The sequence below is a fragment of the Prionailurus bengalensis genome, chromosome C1 (genome assembly GCF_016509475.1).
Source record: "Prionailurus bengalensis isolate Pbe53 chromosome C1, Fcat_Pben_1.1_paternal_pri, whole genome shotgun sequence".
Classification (NCBI taxonomy): Eukaryota; Metazoa; Chordata; class Mammalia; order Carnivora; family Felidae; genus Prionailurus; species Prionailurus bengalensis.
Window position 1 is genome coordinate 48757496 of NC_057345.1, and position 23624 is coordinate 48781119.

General features: G+C 45.2%; 1 protein-coding gene across 4 annotated transcripts in view; it reads left to right on the forward strand.

The window, feature by feature from the left end:
- Positions 1-23624, forward strand: part of FGGY (FGGY carbohydrate kinase domain containing) — a 421185-nt gene that overhangs the window by 324017 nt on the left and 73544 nt on the right. For 3 of the 4 annotated variants that reach the window (XM_043575117.1, XM_043575120.1, XM_043575118.1), the window contains 3 exons: positions 5620-5694; positions 11174-11294; positions 17323-17417. In XM_043575117.1, coding sequence (XP_043431052.1) covers positions 5620-5694; positions 11174-11294; positions 17323-17417 — 291 coding nt within the window. The remainder of the gene's footprint in view (positions 1-5619; positions 5695-11173; positions 11295-17322; positions 17418-23624) is intronic. The other variant, XM_043575119.1, reaches the window with a different exon arrangement.

Here is a 23624-nt window from a genome sequence, read left to right on the forward strand (position 1 = left end):
TCTGCCTCCTACTCTGTCACTTGACTGACTCTTCTGCTTTTACGGACTCACATGATTACACTGAGTTTATACTGCATAATCCAGGATAATTTCTGTATTTTAAGGTCATCTGGCTAGTAACCAGTCCCATCTACAAAGTCCCTTTACAGCAGTGCCTAGATTAGTGTCTGATTGAGTAACTGCAGGATGGGAATCTTGGGAACATCTTCAGAGTTGTTAACACGTTGTGTTTTGTTAACACGTTTATCTGCATTTCCCAAATCTGGGTGAGTTTTGGGCGATGCCAAGTGTCATCCTCGATTCCTGATGCTTACTGAAACCTCTGGGACGTTTGTGTCCTTTCTCTTTCAGGCTGCTGATTATTTCAGACCTGTTCTCCAATCTCTGTCCTCTCTCCAGAGGTTTTCTATACATTTTTCTCTGATCCTTCTCATTTCCCTGTTGTCTGTCCATCAGCTCTGCCCTTATTATTGACTGAGCCAACAGAGCATTTTTGCTGTTCCTTTGTTTTCTCAAAAGCTTTCAACCAATTCCCCTGAGCCTTGGATACTCCATCAAGCTCTGATGACCCTAGAAAACCTCAGGACTGGGGATCCTGTTTTCTGGTCTTTGTAATCTTTAGAGACCCCTTGAAAATCTATTTCCAAACTTTTTTTTTCTTTCTTACTAACATATATAACTAATTCCTTTAAAATCACTAAGAAGGAAAAAAAATTAGCTAACTGAATTACTACTATCTTTTTTTGAACAATTTCGACAATTTTAACGCCTGTCAACCTTTAATTCACAATGCCAAGGTTAAGGACACTTATTCCCACAATTTATTGTACAATATGACCTTGCTGAAATGCAAATTGCTGGGCCCACACCAAAGATTCGGGAAATCTGGAGTTAGAGCTCAGGAAGTCTGCATTCAGCGAGGATCCCAGGAAAAGATGAGGCGTGCTCAAGGTCTCACAGCTCCTAAGTGGCAGCAAGACTTCAGGTGAAGTCTATGGTGAAATTCATCTGTCCTTACTATTTACATAGTGAGTGAAGGTGTGTAGGTTGATAAGGACTAGGACTTCTCCAAGGAGTCCTTGCAGTGAGTCCCTCATCATCCTACTCGTGGGCCCTCATCAGGGGCATGCTGTTTGTCCACACTCCTGGATGTCCATATCTTTAACATTATGATCCTCATGCTGATGATGATGAACATGCATTCTGCCCTGTCTTCCCCACGCTGGATGTGCACTAGTCTTTAGTGCCCCTCATTAATACCCTGGGGGTTCCCATACCACGTTAAAGGAGATGTTTTGTTGCCCTACTCCAATTAATGAATGGGATTGAACCCTTCGTGCATTTAAGATAAAGAGAACAAACATTTAGTAAGAGAATGGAAAAGAAAATCAACGCTAAGTGTCATTGGCATCCCAACGGTTTAGCTCTTGTAGACTCAGTATAGCTTCCTGAAAATGTAAGACACTTTGCAAATGATTTTTAATCTTCACAAAAATGCCTTGAGGTATCATTATTCCTACTTCATGAATAGGCTTCAGAAAGGTCACCAAACACTCCGTTGTGCAGCCAGCTGGGGAAATGTCAAGATCCGAACCCAGGTGTCTTCCTCCATAGCTTGTCTTCTTTCCATTCACCCACACTTGTCTTCTAAGCTCAGAAATTCCACATAAGCAGTTTATAACCATCATCTAGGATGTTGATGTTATCAGCCATAGTTTGCATCTCTTTGGCCACCATATGCAGCTTTCACACATCTCTAAATATTAATTATAAAAGTTTTCTCTTACAGTTCTCCTTGTTACACAATAGCAAAATAAATAAAATGTGCTTACCAGTGCAACTCTCCCATGGGGCTTCCCCGCACATTTCACTGTCTTGCCCAAACATTCAAAATAGGCACATGCACACCTTCTAGAAACACACTCCTTCCACTTATGCTTTCTTCCTACTTCCCCTTATTGATGGAAGATTCGGCCCTCAGATAGGGATATCTGCTCATCTGTCACGTCTCAGCTTTCTCACTGGTTATAAAGCTGCACCTCCTCCCAGGATGTCCCTGGCATTCCTGGGCTACTGCTGCCACTTCCCTACCAGGCTGGCTCCCTGACAGGCCTCTGTAGCCTCCTGAGTGGTCTACATGGCAGGCACTCCTTAGGGTCAACAGCCATTTGACTTTCACCAAGGCATGGTTGAAGTCTCTAGTATTTGAGAGAGAAATCAAATGGAATTCATGATGACGGGCCCTTCTGGAGTCTCCATCTGCTTATCAGATGAGATGTCAAGCAAGCAGGGCCCCAGACCACAGTAACTTCTTTAGAGAGAAATGTCTTTCACTGAGTCACGTTTCAACTCCCTGGCCCTGGTGATGTTGGAGATGGAGTGGGAGAGCTGTGCTTGCTTAGTCCCGTTCATTGCTGAGTACCTTCTTCCTTAGAATAATAATGTTTTCTTCCTTGAAATGCAGGTATGTTTTATTTATCAGAAAAAGAAAACGCTATGTCACCCGTGTGGTGTTCCTTTTGCCAGAGCTACTAGCAAGCTTAGGAGTTAAATTTAGTGCTCATTTACATGATCTCATTCTCAGTTTCTGGAGAAAAGACACTATCTTCTCTCTTCTCCCCTATGATTTCTGAGCTCTGGGGGCACTAGACATTTAGACAAGAGGCCATGATACTTTTGTTGCTTGAATATTAATACTGTGGGGAAAGTCTTACGATTATTTACTGCAGGATAAGAAAATAAAATCTGGGGGAACCTGGGTGGCTCCATCGGTTGAACGTCCGACTCTTGATCTCAGCTCAGGTCTCGATCTCAGGGTCGTGAGTTAAAGCCCCACACTGGGCTACACACCAGGTGTGGAGTGTACCTAAAAAACTAAAAAAGAAAAAAGAAAATGTAATCTGGTGATATTGCATCCATCCTGTCTTACGGGTTTTTGCTAATCAAGAAGGATATAAGAACCAGTTACATTATAAATGTCATACACGGCACTAGGGTTCCTAGTTAATTAATAGCAGAATGTATCTCATATCCAAAGTCAGATTTCTTCCCCACCCCATCACACTGTACCCAAATCTGGTCTTCAGGACCCACCTACGGGGAGATGTGAGTCTGCCAAGCATGCACATAACCCAGTCACACAAAGGGTCACAGCTTCATTCACATTGATGACCAGAGAGGGGAGCCAGAGGTAGCGTGCCCTCTGGACTGGTTCTGGAAGGCCGCTCTAGGCCTTGTCCCAGTTGGCTTTCCCAGTAGGTAAGCTGCACAGATGCTGTTGAGGCCAGGCCAGTAGAGAAAAGAGAGACCATTCATGATGAGCGATCTTTATCCAGGATCATCATGTGATACAGTGCTGGTTGGTGACATGAGGTATTTGGCTGAAGGGACATACGACAGGGCTGAAATCCTGCCCACTCTTCTCCTTTTTATAATTTATTCTCCCAAGTGGGATGCCTTTTGCATTTAGTCTGCCTGGAGGGGGCACCTTTTTCTAATTCACACAAAGGTTCCATATGAGCAATGGGCTGCTCTTTTACCCCGATGATCTCCTCTAAGCCACTGTGATGAGGGAAGCTAAGTGTCGAGTCTGGGCGGTGAAGTGGGGTGGGGTGGGGTGGGGTGAAATCCTGGAATGAGCAACTAGAAGTGATCTTCCACTCTTCTTTCTTGGGGCATGGAGTAAATGGCCCTCCCTTCTATGAATATATGAGGAGCTGAGGTGGTAAATATTATCCTCCTGTAATCGCGTAATTAGACACAAAAGGCTAGGATGTTAGGAAAGACAGTGGTATACAAAGGGAAAAAGCATTGTCATTAATTCACACGTTCAGCGGATCGTAATTTAGTGCCTACTATGTGCCAGACATAGTGCTAGGCATTGGAGATACTGTGTGAGTATCACAGGTAGTCTGTCAGAACAGCTAGGTTCTGGTTTCCATTGTATGTGTTCCCTGGGGCACGTTATTTCCTTACACACATTATGAAGCGAACTTCTATAACATCAGCAGTGTTCATGTTCTCCTTTACTGCCAGTGTTTTTACTATGTGTTTAGGTCTCTGGGGAACTTTACAAGGGATGTTCCTTCACACTCGAGTTATTGGCTTGGGAAGATGCATACCCAGAATTCCCCTCTAGTCTCTCATTCAAATCTTCATGTTCCTGTGTGTTAAAATCAAAGCTCAAATTCTCATCTGGTCACCCAATCATTTGGCAAGAGAAACCATTAGCAGGTAGCTCTACTTGAATCCAATAATGCCTGCATCAACAGACTTCAGTGAGTAGTCAGAATAGCTAGAGCAGAGAATACTAAGTGAGGAAGGACATGTACAGATGTTAGAGAAGTAAGCAGGGGCAAGCCAAAGAGGGAGCACATAAAACAGCATAGGCATTTCTGCCTCGAAATGAGGTCAGTGGACAATTTGTAACAGGGAGTAACCTGATCAGGTTTGTATGTCAGAACAAGTACTTACAAAATGGTGGCCTGGATTGAAAAAGTGAGCAACAGGACAAAGAGAAGGGATGGATTCGTGAAAGATTTGGGAGATAAATGGACATGACTTGGGAGACTGTGTAAATCTGAGAAGAAAGGAAAAGTCAGGGGAGAGTGCCCTCAGGTCTCTGGTTTCGGTGACAGAATGGAGTCTGCCCTGCAACAGGTCAATACGGCCCCTTAGTCCTAGCTCAGAGGGCAGTCTGGAGAGGGTAATTAAAGGGGACTGGAGAGACCAAGGAAAAGGACCTGGGGAGACCGCTCAGCTCTCCTCTTTTAATGTCACCACCTCATTGCACTCAAGATCATACACACCGTAGGCTCTGAGTAAACCTATGTTACGTTGATTAATTTTGTAATGTGAAAATACAGAGCAAATTCTGGTATCGATATCCACAAACTTCAGAGTAGGCTTGAAGGACCCCGCAGTTTTTCACCCTCTAGAAATATCCCAAGAGAAGATGTTAATGAATGGGAAGTGTGAAGGAGGGACTGTTGAACAAGTCTTGAAGGCATCTACATTTAGCATCCTGTTCAGTTCTGGAATCTCTCAGAAATTGACATACTCCATATAAGCATGTGGTTCCGATTGACTTTAATGGGATTCCCTTGCAAACCACAGATTGTAAATTATCCCCTAGTAGGTATAACATTTATAGGAGACATATTATTTTACTCTGAATACCCCCTCGATGCTGTTACACTGAATTCTGACAACAGCAGAGCTCAGAATAAGATCATCTTTTACTAGAATGCCACTGTTCCATGTTGATTTCTCTAAGCCAAAGAAAATGGGTGTTTATAATAAAAGAACATTTTTTTTTAAAGAAGAAGAAAGACTTAATTCCATGCTAAGGAATATCAAACACGATTTCCGTATGGTATTTGTTTTGTTTTTGTTTAATACAAGGCAGGGCACTTTCTTTTAGAGAAGAAATGATAGTTTTTCCCAGGTCTGGAGATTAAACAGTTTGGTAGTCATTTCACGTTCAGCTCACAAAAAGGGGATTTGCATATGAACTTGTTTGGGCAAGAAAACACATCTGAACGTGTTTCATGGGAACTATCTCTATCCATGGCAGCTCCTTTTGGCCATCTCTTTCTTTTCTTTTCTTCATCCCTCCAGGTCACCGGGTTGAAACTGTCTCAGGACCTCGATGATCTTGCCATTCTCTACCTGGCCACAGTTCAAGCCATTGCTGTAAGACCCTTTAATGCCATTTTTAAAGAGAGTGAGGGCTATCAATAAACTTTAGACCGCATGCTCCTCCAAGATACATCATGTGCTTTTTGCGACAGAGATTGTTAATTAAAAGGGAGCTTGCCAAAAAGAGATGCGTGTCTTTTAGGAAGGAAATCTTGATGAAGTTCTTCACCTGCTTCACTAATCACCTCACATGGCTGAAAGCTGAAAGGAGCTCAAGCCTTTGAGCATCATAGTTGTTATGTATGTAACTTGTCTTCCAAACTCAAATAGAAGCAGATGCCATGTATGCTTGCATTAAGAAAAGCTGATGTTAAAGAATGTGCACACTTATAAAACACATGACATTGTTCCCTTCACAAAAGGATTCATTATAGGGTTCCTCTAAATAGTAAGCATCCTTAGAACTTGGAAGTGTTTGTTTTTAGGTCATTAGCAGCTTCAGCAAGAGGTTCAGATGGTTAAGGAGAGGAGGGAAGAATTTAAAGTGTTAGGAACTCCTATGCTGAAGATGAATCCAAAGTGAAAACAAACTCCTAAAAGCTCAAACATCATTCTCTAAGGACTCTTATTCTCCCAGAGGTGATCATGTTAGGAAGTGCATTTTGGAGGAGCGGGTCATGGCTTTCTGAGTTTCAGAGCTGGGAGGAACCCCCCAAATTATAGCTAATCAAGCGAGGCTTAGCCACTCTGGTAAGAGAACCTGGACCAACAGAAAGGAAAAATCAGGCCAGTAAATTCTGATTCAAAATTTATTTTTCAGAGACACACAGAAAGTTTCCTGGTTCCTGTTATGTGGACATATTTATATGCCGCTCAGTTATTTTGTTTCTCCATATACCACTTCCATAACCTTATTCCTTCAAATAATAGAACTGCATACATTTTTTCCATATATCCATATCACTAACAGAAGTGCTTTTCTCATGTCCCCATTTGTCCATGTAGCTATGTTGAGAGAGTAGAGCTTTCCAACCACTAAGAACATACAGTCTTATATGCCCCAGGCCAACTGGATTGGATGAAACAGTCCTTTTAGTTTATTTATGTGCCAGTTTGACTATCTTCCTGAAGCAACTGTCATTGATTTAATAGCTTGGCTAGTTCAGTGGCGTCGATCAGCTGGTCCTACTTATGGGACCTTGGTCAAAAACAGGTAATTCTGATACCTGTCTAAATGGAGGGAGTAAATAGTAAAATGAATATGAAGGAGAATAATGGGCATCAGTCGTCAACACAGTTATTTAGTGATCCTATTTGATGGTAATAATGATAATCATGATGAATAATTTAGTTTTGGGGTATTATGTGCCAGGCACTGTGCTAAATATTTACAAACATCATGTGACTCAACCTAATGAGCTAGGTCTTAGAATCCCCATTCCGCAGGTTTGAAACCTACACTTAAGCAAGACCACTTAACTTGCTCAGTTTCATGTAGCTTAGCGAGTAGCAGAGCTGGGATTGGTGGTCCTGGCTTTCTAAAATAAAAGTAGCTATATGGAGTATTGAGGAACTTTGGTTTTCTGATCCAACAATGCCATTGCATGGAAGTCTTCGAGTGGAATAAAATGACCACGTTGAAATGGAAAATCTGAGCTGTGTGTTGCTCGTCCTCTGAGTACATGCCGAGAGGCAGACCCAGGGGCACCATCACGCGATGATCATGACCGTTGCCTTTCCTCGACACCCACTAGCTGTGCCAGGCACCAGAGTACCACTCACCCACCTGTGGCCTAGGACAGCTACCCTGTAAGTAGGTGAGCTTGTCCTCATTTCACAGACAGGAAAAAGCACCTGGCGAGGTCAGAAAGCTAGTGCTCAGTAGAGTCACATGGGGAGCCCGAGAAGTGTCTGTCTCGCTCCCGATCTTCTGCTCTTTCCACTCTCCCAACCTGCATTTGCTTTTCGATATGCTTGTAAATGCTACATGGAGGAAATAAGCTTCCAGGCATTTCTAAGGCCAGTTTTTATTTTACACATCTTAGCAAACTTTGTTATTTTGGCCAGGATCGCCTCACAGAGGCACCCCCCTTCCGTGTAAATGAGGTTAAATATAATGCGGGCTGGGTGGAGCCAGCCAGCTACATTTTCCCAAATACCACACAGTTGGAAAATCAATCTTGTATTCAGTGGGTTGTACATGTATTAAAAGCTATCATATTTATTCTGTCCATCGCCTTAATGACCTTTATAATACTGCAAAGGGAAGGAAATTTAAGACCTTTTTTTTTTTTTTTTAAATAAGGTTTCATTGTAGGGTCAACTGAATTGTGAGTAGTTCGGTCTGTTTTGCAAAGGTAAGACAGTATGCCGATCTTTCAGGCAGAAATGTGCATTTCAAAGAAGTATTCTGATAACAGATATTTTCCCATGATGTTCAACTTGGGGAAAAAATGGTTTTTTTTGTTTCATTAGCTCTGAATATTGCCCTAGCATCTATATGTTGTGAATAGATGTGGTTGGTATTTTGTAGGAATAGAATGAAAGCGATATTGTAATGAAGTTAACTTGGGACTGTGCGAAACTCTCCATGAAGTAAAATTCTCTCTTGATCACACTGAATTGAAAGACTTGTCAAACAACCAGTTTATCCATAGCCTGTTCATCTATAGTTTTCTTTTCAGAATAGACCCTTAAAAAGTACTATTTGCATTTGAAGTCTCTCGATTTGCATTTGGTTCTGTACATTCCCAGTGGACTAGCCTGATTTTAATTTAAATTTCTCTGTGAAAACATTTTTTCCAGAAAGGTGAGCACAAAATCATTTTAGCACAAAGCCCCGTGGCAGGGCATTTAAGGAGGGTGGGACATTTCACAGAGTGGAGCCTGGGACACCCGAAGGGAATGCCCTGTTACTGACTGAGTGGGAAATTCCAGCCAACAATGCCACATGGGGGAGAGGCAAGGCTGTCACAGCCCCTCCCAAGGGAGTGCCTCTTGTGCAGATACTTTCTTGCCTTTTCCCAAGGGAATGTGCTTTGTGTTACCCTCGGCTCTGGCCCGCTAATCACATGAACCACACTTCTCTGGTTTCAGAAGTATCAGACATACCAATTTTGCATGGTATTTTCATGCGTGTTGGGAGGAAGCTGTCCTCCCCCAACACAGACCCTCAGGCAAGTCATAGAACTCCTACATGGGGATAACAAGGTGCAGTTTTTGAGTTTGTCATAAGATTGGAGACGACATCAAAATGCGTAGCAGAGCACCTCGAGTATAGCTAATAACCAAGATAGCGCTCATGTCCAAACACCTGCCATGTACCCGACACCCTTGTGTGAGTTGTGCATACGCTGTCTATAGCGGCAACCTTGCAAATAAGTATTACTGTATTTCATTGAATCTAAGACCATACTAAAAAAAATGTTACTTGCGTGTTAACATTTCTGACAATTCGTAGAGTTTTAAGATAAATGAATGTGATGTTACCATTCCTTTTTAAAAAATGGGAATTGAGTCTTAGGTTCCATACAGTTTGATTCAAGAAGTAGGTGAAATGTCTTAACCCCAACCTAGGTTTCTTGAATTCAAAAGCCATGCTCTTAACTACTACAGGCTCATGCCCCTTGATTAGACTAGAGTGTCCTGAAATCCACAGACACCAAATGATCCATGGTGGACGTGAGGGCATCTGTCGACCTTCTAAAATCATTCATAATACTATTTTGTAAGTGGCTTTTTTTCTGGAAAGGTCAGTAGGTTTTATCATATTCTCAAGAGGGTTCATGACCCCCCAAAAGCTTAAGAAAGAACATCTGGGGGTAATCAGCCACATGCAATAAGCAGGATCTGGCCTTATACAGTACAACATGTTTTAATTTTTTTTTAACACACTACATCTGTGGATTATTTTTGGAGGCCCAAGTTTCACCTAATCCATACTCTTGCCAGATTCACGAAGAGCTGAGGGCCCCTGGGCTGGAACTGCTGAGCTTTTGCTCCTGAACTGCCCCCGTCTCTCATAATTTACTACACAGCATTCAGGATTTCATGCCCCATGGTCCCCCCCCCCCCTTCTAGCCACTCCCTCTCCCAGAGACACCGCCAGACACAGGGAAGACAGCTCTCCAGACTGCCTTGTCAAAAGAGGCTTCCCTCGCCCTGCATCCCACCCCTGGGGGTCAGAGGGACATCCTGGCCACTTCCCAAACCCTCTTCCTTTACTTTGGTTACTCCTCTGATAGGGCATGCCCTCATGCTAAACTGCCTTCTTCTTCTCTACACACTTGGGTACCAGCTTCCCAGCAACATGCAGGATACCACCTCACAGTTTTCTCTCCAGCCCTAACCCTGCCTTCTTGGTGGCTGTCCCATCTGTGGCCTCCTAGATCCTTGACCTTCTTACGTTCCCTGACCTTCTCCTCCCTCTGCTTCATCAACTCACCCCCTTGTCCACACCTGGGACTGTGTCATCCCTCAGAGTTAATCGCTCTCTAAACATCTCGAGGGCTCTCTCTCACCATCAAAAAACCATTCCTCTCTCATTTCCCTCCAGAGCCACTTTCTCAACCATTGCCATGTGGCTGCCTCACAAAGTCACGTCACACGCCACCTTTTTGTTTTAAATCCTGACCCCCAAATAAATGATGACTCGTGAACTTCCAGTTTTTGAGCCTCCAAATAAACTGATTTTTAGCTCTCCGTGTATCCTAGTTAAAACTAAAGAATCGTACGTTGGCATTCACCCTGATGACCCCACAGCACTGTCCTTTTCTCAAGCATCAGCGATTTGTACTGAGTTTAGTAAACTTAGCAAGATGAGGAGCATAACACATTTTGGGGAGATCCTAGCACATGAGGGCTGAAATGAAGCACTGTGAAGCCATGAGCAAACCGGAGCACGGGATTCCCACCTCGTCCCAGGCCGCGGGCTCCAGAACTGTCATTGGAGAACCGCTGCCTGGCTTCCAGTGAGAATAAAGGACAGGTCAGCGCTTTGCCAGCCTGAAGTCTTACTCTCATCTTCATGCAGCTGGAGCTCTCTTCTCCTGTTTCTGCTGCTGATTTTATTGGTGTCCTTTTCCAAAGCACCAACCTCTTCAGTTCCTATCCAGGGAAGGAAGCCTGACCCACAGACCACCAGCCAGTCACTCCATGCTTCGTTCCTGCTAGAGCATCGGGGGCCGCAGCAAACACCCATGACGTGTGGGTTCCGGTGGACTGTGTTAATATTAACTGTGGTAGCACCATCAGTTGTTTTTGTCAATGTCGTGTAACTACTGATGGAAGCGAATGGTATAGCAATTAAGCAGGTTTGGGAATCAGGCCCCCGTTGGAATTCCCACTTTGTGACTTCATTTGCCGTGTGATCAGAAGCGACACGGTCTCCCGGCGTCTCAGCGCTCTGAGACAGGGCATGTAAAGCTCTCAGTGTGGTGTCTGTCTGGCACTGGGTGGACACTTCGTAAATGTCCCAGAGCTTTTCTTTGTGCTGCTGCTCTCCTGATGCTTTCTTCTGCTTTTTCCCTTTAAGTTTGGGACCCGCCTCATCATAGAGGCCCTGGAGGCGGCAGGGCACTCTCTCAGCACTCTTTTCCTGTGTGGAGGCCTGAGCAAGAATCCCCTTTTTGTGCAGATGCATGCAGACATTACAGGTAAGTCTGAGGAGGAACAGAGGAGGTCACTTTGGGCTTGGCAGCAAATATGCCCGGCTAAGAACCGGACAGGGTTGGAGATAGCAGGGTACAAGTGATGTGCCAAATTATTTTGCATAGTTAGGTTAAAATGTATTCTTGTTTCTTAAGATCACTGTGAAGTGTCTGTAGCCATGATGGAGAAAGTGACTTCTCTGTGAAGGCATCTTTTGAATGATCCTGAGAAATGACAGGGGTCGGCAAGGGCTAGGACATAATTTAAGCCTTTACGGAACAGTATGAGCACCTCTTCTGATGCACACTTGTGGGGAATATTGAAGATGCAGAGATGGGTAAGACAGGATTCCTGCCCCCAGAGAGCTCAGAGTCTATTGAAAAGGACAAACCACTGTGCAAATATTGTGTGGCAAGAGCTGAGAGTGAGAAAAGCACCGAGTGTCACGGAAACATGGTAGGACACCTCACCCTGGTTTGGACCTGGGACCGGGCAGGGCAAGCGCTCTGGAGGAAGTGATGGGGAAGCTGTCTTGAAGAAAGAATTCTGAGCCCAGCTGCTCTGTGGGAACTGGGGTCTGGCTGCAGATGGGAATTTGAGCCCTGAGACCCCAAGATCCTGTGATTCTTTCATAGCTTATGACACATATCAGGAAAATCCAGAAGCATGGGCTGGTCCCTTTGTGATACGAACACAGCAGAGCAGGATCCCCGCTGCTGATCCCTCAGCCTTCAAGAAAGGGACCCCGTTGGCAGGAGGCTTGCTTGTATCACAGAGCCTTCCCTGGACTGCTGTCCCTCTGGAACTAGTGCTCTCATGCCTCTTGTCCCTTCTCCCCTGGTGTCTCCTGGAGATGGGCATCCCCCCACCCCAGGATGGCCAGGCACCAGAGCAGGGCAAGGGAAAAGAAATAGAGGGGATTGGACCCTGCCTACAGCCCCAGCTCCAGCGTGATATGAGTCCTTCCTTCAGTAGCCTCCCTTCATCATGATCTCTTGCTGTCCCTCCCCCATCACCTGGATTCCTTACCTCTGACACCTGGGTGAATCAAGGTCCCTGCCCTTGACACTGCTTCACATCACTCTTGCCCCCTCCAGAAGATACAGATTTCTGCGGATGAGAGCTTTACCAAATGTCAGGGGTGTAGTCAACCCCTGCACTTTGGGAGATCAAACTAAATAAATTCTTCATCCCCATCTTAGAGATAAATAGACTGAGGCATAAGCCAGAGGAGAGTATAAAAAAGCACATAGTCTAAGGGTAAATGTATCAGGATGTTAAGTATAGAAACTACTACCATTAACCAAGCTCCCACTGTGTGTTGCTAGAATCACTCTGTATATGTTTAACTTCATAAACTGCCAAAAGGTAGCATTCGGTGCCCCATCTTACAGACAAAGAAACTGAGGCTAGGAGGGTCAATTAAATTGACTATCCAAAGTCAAACATTAGTAAGAGGGGAGGGACAGAACTAGGACTGTGACCTGGGTGTGCCTAGGCTAAGCGTCCCCTACGCTGTGCTGCTCACCCAGGTTTCTTGGCTTTCCTGAGTAGTTTATGCCAATGTGTTAATTACTCTTCCTTGAAAGTGTCCATAACCTAGGGACATGGGCCATGCTGAGGCTGAAAGAGGAAAGACCTAAAAAAGGAGCCCAAATTACCTTGTAGTTTTCCCTAGGAGAAAACCGATAACCACATTTTATCTAAAAGTCAGCTAGCTAGTCAGATAAGATTCAGACTTAAAATGTGATTTGTGAGTGACTTTCCAATTTCCAGCCTTCTAATTGCCATGAAGCCTTCCTACCTCTGTGCAGGAGGGGAGATAAGATCTGCCCTGTCTAACGTGTCACCTGTGAGAATGCCCCGAGAGCAGGGCAGTTTGAGTGACCCGGGTCCTGACCAGGCACTGCGGCTCCAGCCTTAATGAAAGTGGGTCCTCTTCCAGGCCTTATGTCCCTGAGCTGACTCAGAAGCAGGGGCGGGTAGCAGCTTCACAGAAAGTTCTGCTTTGGAAACAGTTCTTCAGGCTGTTGAATGAAAAGGCTGTTAATCGTTAGTTGGATTCCGATTGAAACTGGACCCTTTGTCTCTGGCTGTGGACCAGTTACACTTCCAGACAAAGGGACCTTTTCTTTGGCTGGAATTCCTCTGCGTCGGGAAGCTGTGACTGACGAGTGATGGCAAAGTGCATCTGCCTTTAAATGCTTTGGGTTCTGCTCAACTCATTAATGCATTGGATAAAATAGTTCCCATTCCAGGCAGAGTTTCCTTCTCCCCTCCTTCACCCAGCACTCACAGAAAAGAACACATTCGCATTGGGTCCTGTAAAAGGCAGGTGCACACCAGTGGGTATAGAGGTAGAGTCTTGGATGCCTCGAAACATTGTAGTTCCGATTTTCCTGCAAACAGGGGCTTCAGGAGGACCATAGACCTGGTGCATGAGTCTCAGGACTGCCTGTCAAAAACCCAGCGGGATTAGAAGATTCTTTGGAGATAGTGTGGAGTCATGGAAAGAGCAGGGGGTCACCTCTGTGACTTTGGGCAAGCTGCCTTACCTCTCTGAGCCTTGTTTTCCTCTTCCGAAAGAGATAACGCTATTTCCTCCTGATAGATTGTGCTGAAGGGGTACATGCTCGTGAGTTCATGAGCACCAAGGTCCATGCCTGGAAGTCAGTGTTCCATAAATGTTAACTCACTTCTTCCCTTAAAGCAGCCCCTCGCCAAAAAGAAGGAGGTGTGTTAGAGAGAAAAAAATTTTAAAAGTGCAGTTTAATAATTTGTAAGCAAATCTTTGGCATGTGACGAGCAGGCTTCTCCGTGCACGCAGAGAGAATGGGGCTTTGCCAACTTGGGAAAATGTCCTCTACGTGAGGAGGAAGAATCTCCCTGTACGTCTGGCAGTTAGTTTAACTGTGGTTTCAAGAAATACTTGGTGTGTCCTAAGTAATTGTAGGTTTCCTCCATTGACTTGGGACTGAATGTTCCTTCTCTGAATTTTGTTTTTTGGTTGTTTTTTTTTTAATCCCTGGCCGTTTCAGCAGGGATTTCCCTCTTTCTTACTCATTATTTTAATAATTTGTCCTTCCATTTAATTCACTCTGAAGCCTTCTCTGAGCACACAAGCGTACCAAGCACTGAGCTTGGCAGGGGGATGCAAAGAAAAACGATAAGGTCCTGCCAGAAGGGTCATTACAAACCAAAAAAAGTGCTCTTGGTGCTCTGAGCAGTGTCCAGAGAGGACAGCAAGGACCCAGAGGATGCTGGTGTCGGTATGAGTCAGGTCCAGGCAGGGAACAGATGACGCACAAAGTTTGGAGTAAAATCAAACAAAGGGTCTGTTACAGAGGTGTGGGCAGGGTGTAGGGAAACCCCGATGACCAGGCGGTCCCCTGGGGCTGCCCACAGTCTTACCACCCCAAAGCTTGCAAGGGGCAGGCAGGGGCATAGCCATCCTGAGTCTGAGGGGCTCTGAAGAGGCTGCCTGACTAGAGTTTAGTCAAGGTTTCAGCCATGAGGACAAGGGAGCCATGGATGTGGTCTGCACAGGCCGGTGTCCCAGGACCCACAGCAGGTGGGAGGTGGAAAGGGACGAGGTGGGATTGACCTGAAGGGAAGTGGAAGCAGTGAGTTGGTATCATCCAGGTGACAGGGATGAGGAGGAAGTCTTTAGAGATAAGGGTAAATATTAAGAATCCTAACAGCTAATGCTAATGTAGTGTTTTCTCTGAGCCAAGCACTGTTTTAAGTGCCTCACTCACAATAGTACTTTCAATCCTCAAAGCAGCCCTAGAGGGAGGTAGAATTTTATCCCCATTTCGCAGATGGGGTAACCGGGACACAAAGAGGTCCAGGAACTTGCCCAGGATCACACAGATAAATCAGCGAGCAAGCCAGATTTCAAACGCTCTCGGTCTGGCTCCAGAGTCCTTAGGGTACAACCGGAGAGCTAGTGGGGGGTCCACCAGTTTCGCTCTGGTGTCCGGTTCCCCAGGGGAAGGGACTGCAGGTGCCTACTCCCTGCTCAGAACTAGTGAGGCTTTTGACAGGGTAAGGAGGGGCTGGATGGTCAATGGCATTTACAGGTGCTTGCTATCTTCTAAGAAGAGCCATGTCTGTGAGGGTGGTCCCAGCTGCTACAAAGGCATGCAGCGCTCTCCTGACTGGGCCCACACAGCCCTTCCGTGTGGCCCAGTGTCTGTCCTTCCCCTGTAGTTGGCTGATGGGCACCTGTCTGGCCCTTCCCCGCTGTGCAAGTGAGTGCGTGTAGAGGGCCTTGGCTCACCTTCCCGCTTCATTGTAACAGCGGCAGCCACCGTTCTCAGGGGCTTAAGACACTAGACATGTGCTGAGCCCCACGTGTGCCTTCTCTCCTCAAGCCTCACTGCAAACCTGCACAGCACATCTTACTATTGTCCCCCTTTCACACACCAGGAAACCGAGGCTACCTATTTATGTCACTTGGGGAAGGACCCGGGGCTAGTGGAATGGACTCTGAGCTTTTCCAAGGGACCCACCCCCGATGCCTGTCAGCGGAGCCTCAGGTGCTGGCCCTACAGTCTTGGGGCTGGCATTCCTGAGCCCCTAGCTGTGTGAGGGTGTTCTCTTCCCTGACCCTCTGTGCCAGGTGGCTGGGCAGCTGACTGAGCCTGGGAGTAGGAAGAAGAGTTAGGAGGCAGTGGGAGCCTCGGGGTGACTGTGTCAAGGAGATTTTCCCAGAAAGGATAGGAAGACACATGCAGTCTTTGAAAAAGTCAGTCTGGTGTCTTGAGTAGAGGAAGGTGTTCAGGTCTGGCTACCGAGCTTACCTTTGTGGAGGCTACTGCCATCTCCTGATTAGCCAATGCATTTATACTTATGTTTTACGTATATCTTGTTTATAGTGTACACACATACACATATAAACTCCTCAGAATTCTAAATTATTTCTATTAATCTTAAACCCACTGTGAGCCCTCAGGCTCCAGCAGCTGGCATGTGGAGTGCTTTCTTGCTGCCTGGTGGACCTCTACTCCTCCCTAAGTGCCTCCGTGAGGCTCGTCTCCACTCTGACGAACACCCCAGCCCGTTACCTATCCGGGAAATTTGCTCTTTCGTCATTGAAGCCTTTGCTGTGTGCTAGATAGTACTTAGGCAGTCTCAAATCCAGGAATTCAGCAGTGGACGAGACCATGTGCCTGCCCTCATGGAGCTTAGGCTCGAGCAGGGGAGACAGACGGTAATCGTGCAGGGGTGAACGATGCTGAGGAAATAGGGGAATGAGTAATGTCGTGGGTCAGTTGTCACTTTGAACGGTCAGGAAAGGCACAGTGGGATGGGGATGTTTGCGCAAATGCGCAAAGGACACAGAGGGAGTTGCTGTGTGGGCCTCTGGGAGGAAGTGACCTAGACAGAAGGAACAGCATGGGTGAGGGCCCTGCAACTGATTCAAGAAAACAAGGAGGCCAGCCGGGGCAGGGTGGCCAGGAGGGGAGGAGACGGTCGGGGTGGATGCCAGCTCTGGAGGGCCTCACCAGCCATTGCAAGGGCTTTGGCTTGTCTGCAGAGAAATAGGAAGCCACCAGAGGGATTAATCACACCCTCTTACTACTTCCCTTTTCTTAGCGCATCTCAGTTAGAGAACCACCCCCCTGTGCGGCCTTAATCTCTTTCTCATCCACCTCCCCTTGGAGACCTGAATAGCAGGATGGAGGTTCATCTCCATATTCGCTGGGCCCAGCAAAGCAGTCAACAAATGTTTGTTGAAGGGAGCTTGAACCAATGGCAGGTAGTAGCTAGCAGAAGCCTGGGAAATCGGGGCAAAAAGGTCTCATGAGTGCTGGGTCCCTTGGGGCTCCTGGCTGCTGCAGCAGTAGGCACTGGCTGTAAAATCCTTTAGAATCAGGAGCAGAGAACTGTGGGGGATGGGGAGAGGGTGCCCGCTGCTGCCTTCACGTCACATCACGTCAGGTGTTTCTGTTGCTGGGGCTGCTTGCCGGCTCCCCTCACCATCCCCGGCCCTGCTCCCTAACCAAGGTGTGGCCTTGTCCTGCGCAGGCATGCCTGTGGTCCTGTCGCAAGAGGTGGAGTCTGTTCTTGTGGGCGCTGCTATTCTGGGTGCCTGTGCCTCGGGGGACTTCGCTTCTGTACAGGTATGTGAGGGCCGAGGGGCGGGCCGTGGCTCCTCCCCTGTCTGAGGCTGTTCTTCCTCTTGACAGCAGCTCACATCTTGCAAAACACACGGAGGATATAATTAAGAAATGATAGGTTCCAGCCAGGGAAAGCACAAACACTTCTAGCCTCAGACATATTTATTGCAGTTTTCATTTGACTTGGCCTCCGTTAGTGTTGGCCATTCTGTTTTCCTGTTAGGTTTTTTTTTTTTTTTTCCTCTCCTTTAAAATAACTCTTAAATGATTTCTTTTAATTTCCCCTCGACTTTTTTTTTTTTGGTAGCAAATGAAACAGATAAGTTTTAAAACTTAAGTGTTCCATGTACATTTCAGATTCATATTTGTTTATTTCATCTTCCAAATAATGTACCACTTTCCAAATAATTTTGAGGATTCTGACAATAAGAGGCACAAATGAAAACGCTAGCTTAAAAAAAAAAGAATTAAAAGGGAAAATAAGGAACAAAGATATAGGAAAAAGGAAATAACTTGGGCTCCGTGACGGAGCACACAACTGCATTCTGAGCTTCCTGGCAGCCAAGACAAAAATGAACACATGATAAGTTGCATAATTCTTATTTTCAAAAAGAGGAAACATTAGTTTCTTGTGGGAGACAAGGCTTTTCCTGCCACCAAATTGCAAAAGACATTTCACACATAGGTTCTATGGAGAGATTTTGAGTGGTTAAATATCCAGTCCTGCCTTGTCTACCTCCTAGCTCTGTGCCCTCACCACTCTGCTCTTTCCTCCATTTCTTTCTCTGCAATAATCATCAGGAGCACATTATGAGTTCTTTCTCTGTGTCGGGAATGCACGCTTAATCCCATTATTCCCAGCGTATAGTCGAAGAAGCTGAGGCATGAAGAAGTGAAGTGACTTGGCCTCAGTTGAAACAGCTAGTGAACGTCAGAACCAAGAAGTCTGTCTCCCCAGCCTCCCCTGAGAGTTCAAGAAATGTTTGTTGGGAGAGCTTAAATGACTTGTCCAAGGTCTCCAGGTCAGGATGAGAAGCCGGGTTTCACACCAGTGGCCCAGTAACAAGAGCGCTATTTATCGCGACCCTTTTATGTTCGAAGAGCTGTGCTAGGGGCTCTTCCTGTGATCTTCCAGACACCTGTTACCTACACGGGCAGCAGAGGTTAAGCAACAGAGATCCAAAAAGGTGACAGAACTGAAGGGTACACTGTTAGAAACACAGACACAACAGTCTGATTCCAGCATCCGTACCACATTTTGAGAAGCGTGGTTCACTGCACACTGGCCAAGCCTTTGGAACTGATGTCTGAAATATCGCTCCTAAGGAATTGAATCCACTTCTGAATGCTAAGTACCCTTTAGCTGAAGTTTTTTATCAAAGACAGTGCAACTGAATTCTCAAGGATTTCTGGATTTTCTGGTGTACTCTCCAAAACATTTGCGTGGGGTTTCTCTCTTTCTTTTTCTTTCTTTCTTTCTTTCTTTTCTTTCTTTCTTTCTTTCTTTCTTTCTTTCTTTCTTTCTTGTTGAAATCTCAATTATTATTTTAATGCATCTGTTTATGGAGGTGTTCTCACAACTAGATGCCATTCCTGGGACAAACGGTAGCGAAAGCAAAGCAGTAGAGATGCTCCCTGAGGCCCTGCGTTGGTTTACATCGTATTATAAACTGAACGTGTCTCCTCCTGTGTTATATGTTGAGGCCCCAACTCCCCCATATGTTGGTATTTGGAAATTGGGCCTTTGGGGAGGTAGTTGGGATTAGATGAAACCATGAGGGTGGGATCCCCATGATGGGATTAGTGCCCTTATAAGGAGAGACACCAGAGAGCTTGTGTTTTCTCTCTCTGCCCTGGGAGGACACAACAGAAAGGTGGCTGTCTGCAAATCAGGAAGAAGGCCCTCAGCAGAATCTGACCAGGCTAGCACCTTAATCTTAGACTTCCAGCTTCCTGAACTGTTAGAAAATAAATTTCTCTTGTCTGAATACCCAATCTATGGTATTTTGTATGGCAGGAGGAGCGGACAAAAAAAACGTCCTTTAATTTTGACAGTGTCCCTGTCTCCATCCTTGTGTTGTTTATGAGGAAGCCAAAGCCTAGAGAGGTTTCCATTTGCTCAAGGCCACAGTTAATAAAGGGCAGAAGAGGAATTGAAACTAAGGCACTCTGGATCTCTGTCCCATCCTGATTATCATTCTATTTCTACTTCTTTCGACCTTTTTTTTTTCTTTTTTGTGTTCAGAATAGTTTGTGGCTTCATGAGTGTTTAGTAGTGTATCTTCTAAAAAAGAAATGCCCCATTGGTCACAACTCAGGAGATAGTCTACAGCTCGAACGAAGAGTAGTGTGGGATAGATAGGCCTGCTTCATCAGATACTCCATACCATGACTTCGGGTGCCTCAGTGATATCTTGGTCAAACCTGGAGTTTCTAGCTCCAAGACGATTCCACTCACATCTTTTCCTAAGTGGAAAGTCTTAACCTTCATGCCACACTGACACATCATCACTGCATGAGACTTTCCGTTCATCTTCTGGAACAGAATCTCAGGTAGAGTGCATCGAGTATTGGAATTGGTGATTCGAGTGTAGCTGCAAGTCTCACAGCATTTTAAAGACAAGCTCATCTCTTCTATTAAGCCCAAGGAAATATGTACCCCTCCTGACAGTAATTTCTAGAAGATGCTGTAATCTAGTAAAGAGACCCCCCAGCTGACAGAGCCCTGAAAGCTCACCTGTCATTCCGTTGCCCAAGAGAATCCCGTGGTCTTGACCTCTGTGCTTGCTTGTTGTATATCTTCAGTCAGTGGCACCTGGCCTCTCCAGGTACTTGCTGTATTTGTGTATTTCCTTTTTAAAAAATATTTAGAGAATTGCCACTCATGTGGGGCTGTTGAGATAAAGAGCCTTTGGAACCTCTAAGGACCTACATGAGCCCCAAGTGTAATTATCAACATTGCTATAATGATGACCAAACTGCTTTGGAAATGTAAACACATGTGGATGTGGCTTCATTCACCCCTCTCCAAAGAAGAGACAGCCACTTCTGTGCCCCAGGCCTGGGGATGAGCTCAGGATTCTGGCAAGTTGATGTGAAACAGAATTGCTTTCTCCCTATGATTCATATTATTCAACCTGAACTTCAATATACTTTTTTCTTTGAACTTCAAAGACCCTACTTGGTCTTCAAGGTGCCTGCTACTCCTTCCTTTAAGAAGGCTGAGCGATTCCCGACAGCAGCTTTCTCTTTCCATAGACCACACATTCGGTGGTCGGAGGAAGGATTTCACTTGACTCTACCACGGTATGCAGACTTTGGTAGACTCAGCCAGAGTCCTCTCTTCCAGACGAATGAAAGACTAGGAAGAGTCAAGAGCACCTGGACTACACCTAGGAAAGAGGCCTACATGCCTGAAGAGATGGGGGTTCCTGATTTCCTGGGCCTGTGAGTGGGTGTCTTCAGCCAGGGGTAGAACCCTGTGCTTCCCTGTGGTGATCCGAACAGGTTCAAAGGATTTAGAGTTGCAAGCTTTCCTTACAAACATTGCAAACCTCTCTCTATATTTCAATTTTGGGGGAAGTTTTGTCAGATGGAGAGGGCTAGGGGATAGAACCGTCTGGTGGGATGTTAGGGGGGTCCACTGCTATTTCAAATTTTGGAGCCCACCAACAATGCCTAGCCTCCACTTCTTGTTCTTTTATTGGTTCCTGTTACCATCAGAGTCTCTCTCTCTCTCTTCACTGCTTCTTGCCTGCCCTCCTCTCCCTTTGACATCGAAAGCTTCCTGCTGTTCCCCTTTCAAATGAGGATCTCACAGAGGGTACTGATCTAGCCATCCATCTGCATTAGAGAATAGAACAACTACTAGTATCTTAAAGGGTTGCATCTCTCCAGAAATGGTGTTCTCCATGTAAGTAGTGTTCTAGACTCTGTCTCCAATAGAAAGTATTGACAAGCGTCATGGTACAGTCATCTTCGTATCTGTAGCTCAATCAGGAAGAGGGACTCAAGCCACAGAGATGCTGCGTTCATGGTAGAAGTTATACTGTTGGGTAAGTGGGAGGGATCGCAAGAGGAAGTCTTCCTTCCTCCTTTTATTCACTGCAGTATGGAATCCACACAGCCTTGACCTCTGTGACCTTCCCATCTGACCACTCCTGATCCCCCAAAAGTCACCTCACTCCCTTGGCTGTCCATGCACTCCGAAGAGATTCTCTAATTCTGAGTATCCTAGAGAGCACATAATTATGATTAGAAAGTTGGGATCATCCCAGCACTCTTCTGTAGCCTCCCAGGCCCTGGAAAAATAACAAACTGGAAAAAATACGTTTCTGAACTAACAACGTACTTACATTATCCAAGCACAGATGGTAGAGAGGTTCTAAGACATGCAAAGGATACATAAAACAAGAAACCAGTTTCAAGATGCCTTGAAAGACAACTCAGGCAAAATGGCAAAGAGGCAGAGATACAAAATCCCTTTCCACTTTCTGCTTCCTTTAGGCCCCTGCAGATGTCATTCGCTTTCTGTAATTTCTTGTCTTAAAAGACAGGGTCTGTTTGTTTTTTGGTTCCGGATCTCTTTTTGTGACACCAACTTTAATTCCAGGAGTGACACCTTCCCCTCTGCCCCTCTGCCCCCTTGCCCCGAAGTAGAGGAAGCAAAAGGCAGCAGAAGGAGGCTGTGACAAGACATGAAAATGAATTCCCCAATCAATGTAAGGCACGTACCGGTATAAAGAAAATAAGCCCTTGGAATCCACCAATTAATCAAAACCTTTCTTCCTCCCACCGTGCGAGGGCTGCCGCCTCTGTAAACCATGGACTCCGTGTGTTCCCACCATTAGCTTTCCTTGTCACGTTCCAGACAGACTCCCGTGTCTTGCAGACCACTACGTGTAAGTGGCCTGTTGAGAGGCGTGACTACTCACCCTTTCTGTAATGTGTGCACACAAGAGAAGCTATCCACACTGACCGCAGTGGCCCACCCTCGAGGTCAGTCCTTGCAAACAGGCTCACCGCTTAGCTGAAGCTTCTCCTTCTATTCTTTTCCACAAAGTACACTTCACTTAGAGCCGATTATATTCATCACCTATTAGGTGCCTCACAGCCTGTGACTTCATACACGGTACAATGCACCTCCATTCTGTTTTATGTTGTGGGAGTCAACTTTCTGTGATTTTTAGGGCTATTACATTTTACAAAGTAAAGCTGATTATGGTGATGTTAGTTTCTGGAGGTTTGGAAAGACTGCTATATCGTGGATGTTCAGAAATAGGAAACCATCCCATTTCTTGGCACATTCAATCTTAATTTGCTTTTTTTTTTCTTTTTCTTTTCCTGGACTACAACTAATTATTCATGTTCATGGAGGGGGAAAAAAATAAGAAAGTTCAGTTACGCTGAAAGAAAAGTACAAAAACACTGATCTTACTGCCCTAAAATAGCCAGTATTGAAGATTCTGGTTTCTATACTTTTAGTATTTTTTTACATACTTAAAAATTTTTTTTTTTTAATTTTTATTTATTTTTGAGAGAGAGAGGGAGACACAAAATCCGAAGTAGGCTCCAGGCTCTGAGCTGTCAGCACAGAGCCTGACGTGGGGCTCAAACTCACGAGCCGTGAGATCATGACCTGAACCATGAGATCACGACCGGAGCTGAAGTCAGATGTTTAACTGACTGAGCCACTCAGACACCCCTTTTTGTACATACTTTTAAACCACTTTACATTTTTTTTTAATTACAATAATGTGTTCATACAATGCATAGTGTTTTGTAGCTTTTTTTCCCACCCCAAAATAGGTAGTAAACATTGTTATTTGTTATTTTTATGGGTTGCATAATTTTATACACACAGGATAGACCATGGCTTATTTCACCAATCCCCTCGTTTTGAATATATGTGTTGTCTCCATTGTTTTAAAGAATGTTGCAGCTAACATCTCTGTAGCTAAATTTTTGCAGATACCCTAAATTATTTCCATAAAATAAATTAGGGAGATACATTTGTTTCATCAGAAAGTTTCCCAGCTTTTAGAATTCTGATACATAGTAACGCTTTGTACTCCCACCAGTGGTGGATGAAAATTCAGGGCTCCCATTTCTTGTGTGTAGGATGAGTCTTTTGCTGTGAATTTTAGTTCCATTTAGCTTTCATCCCCAGGCCTTTTATAATCCTATTCATTTCACATATGGTCCTGATAT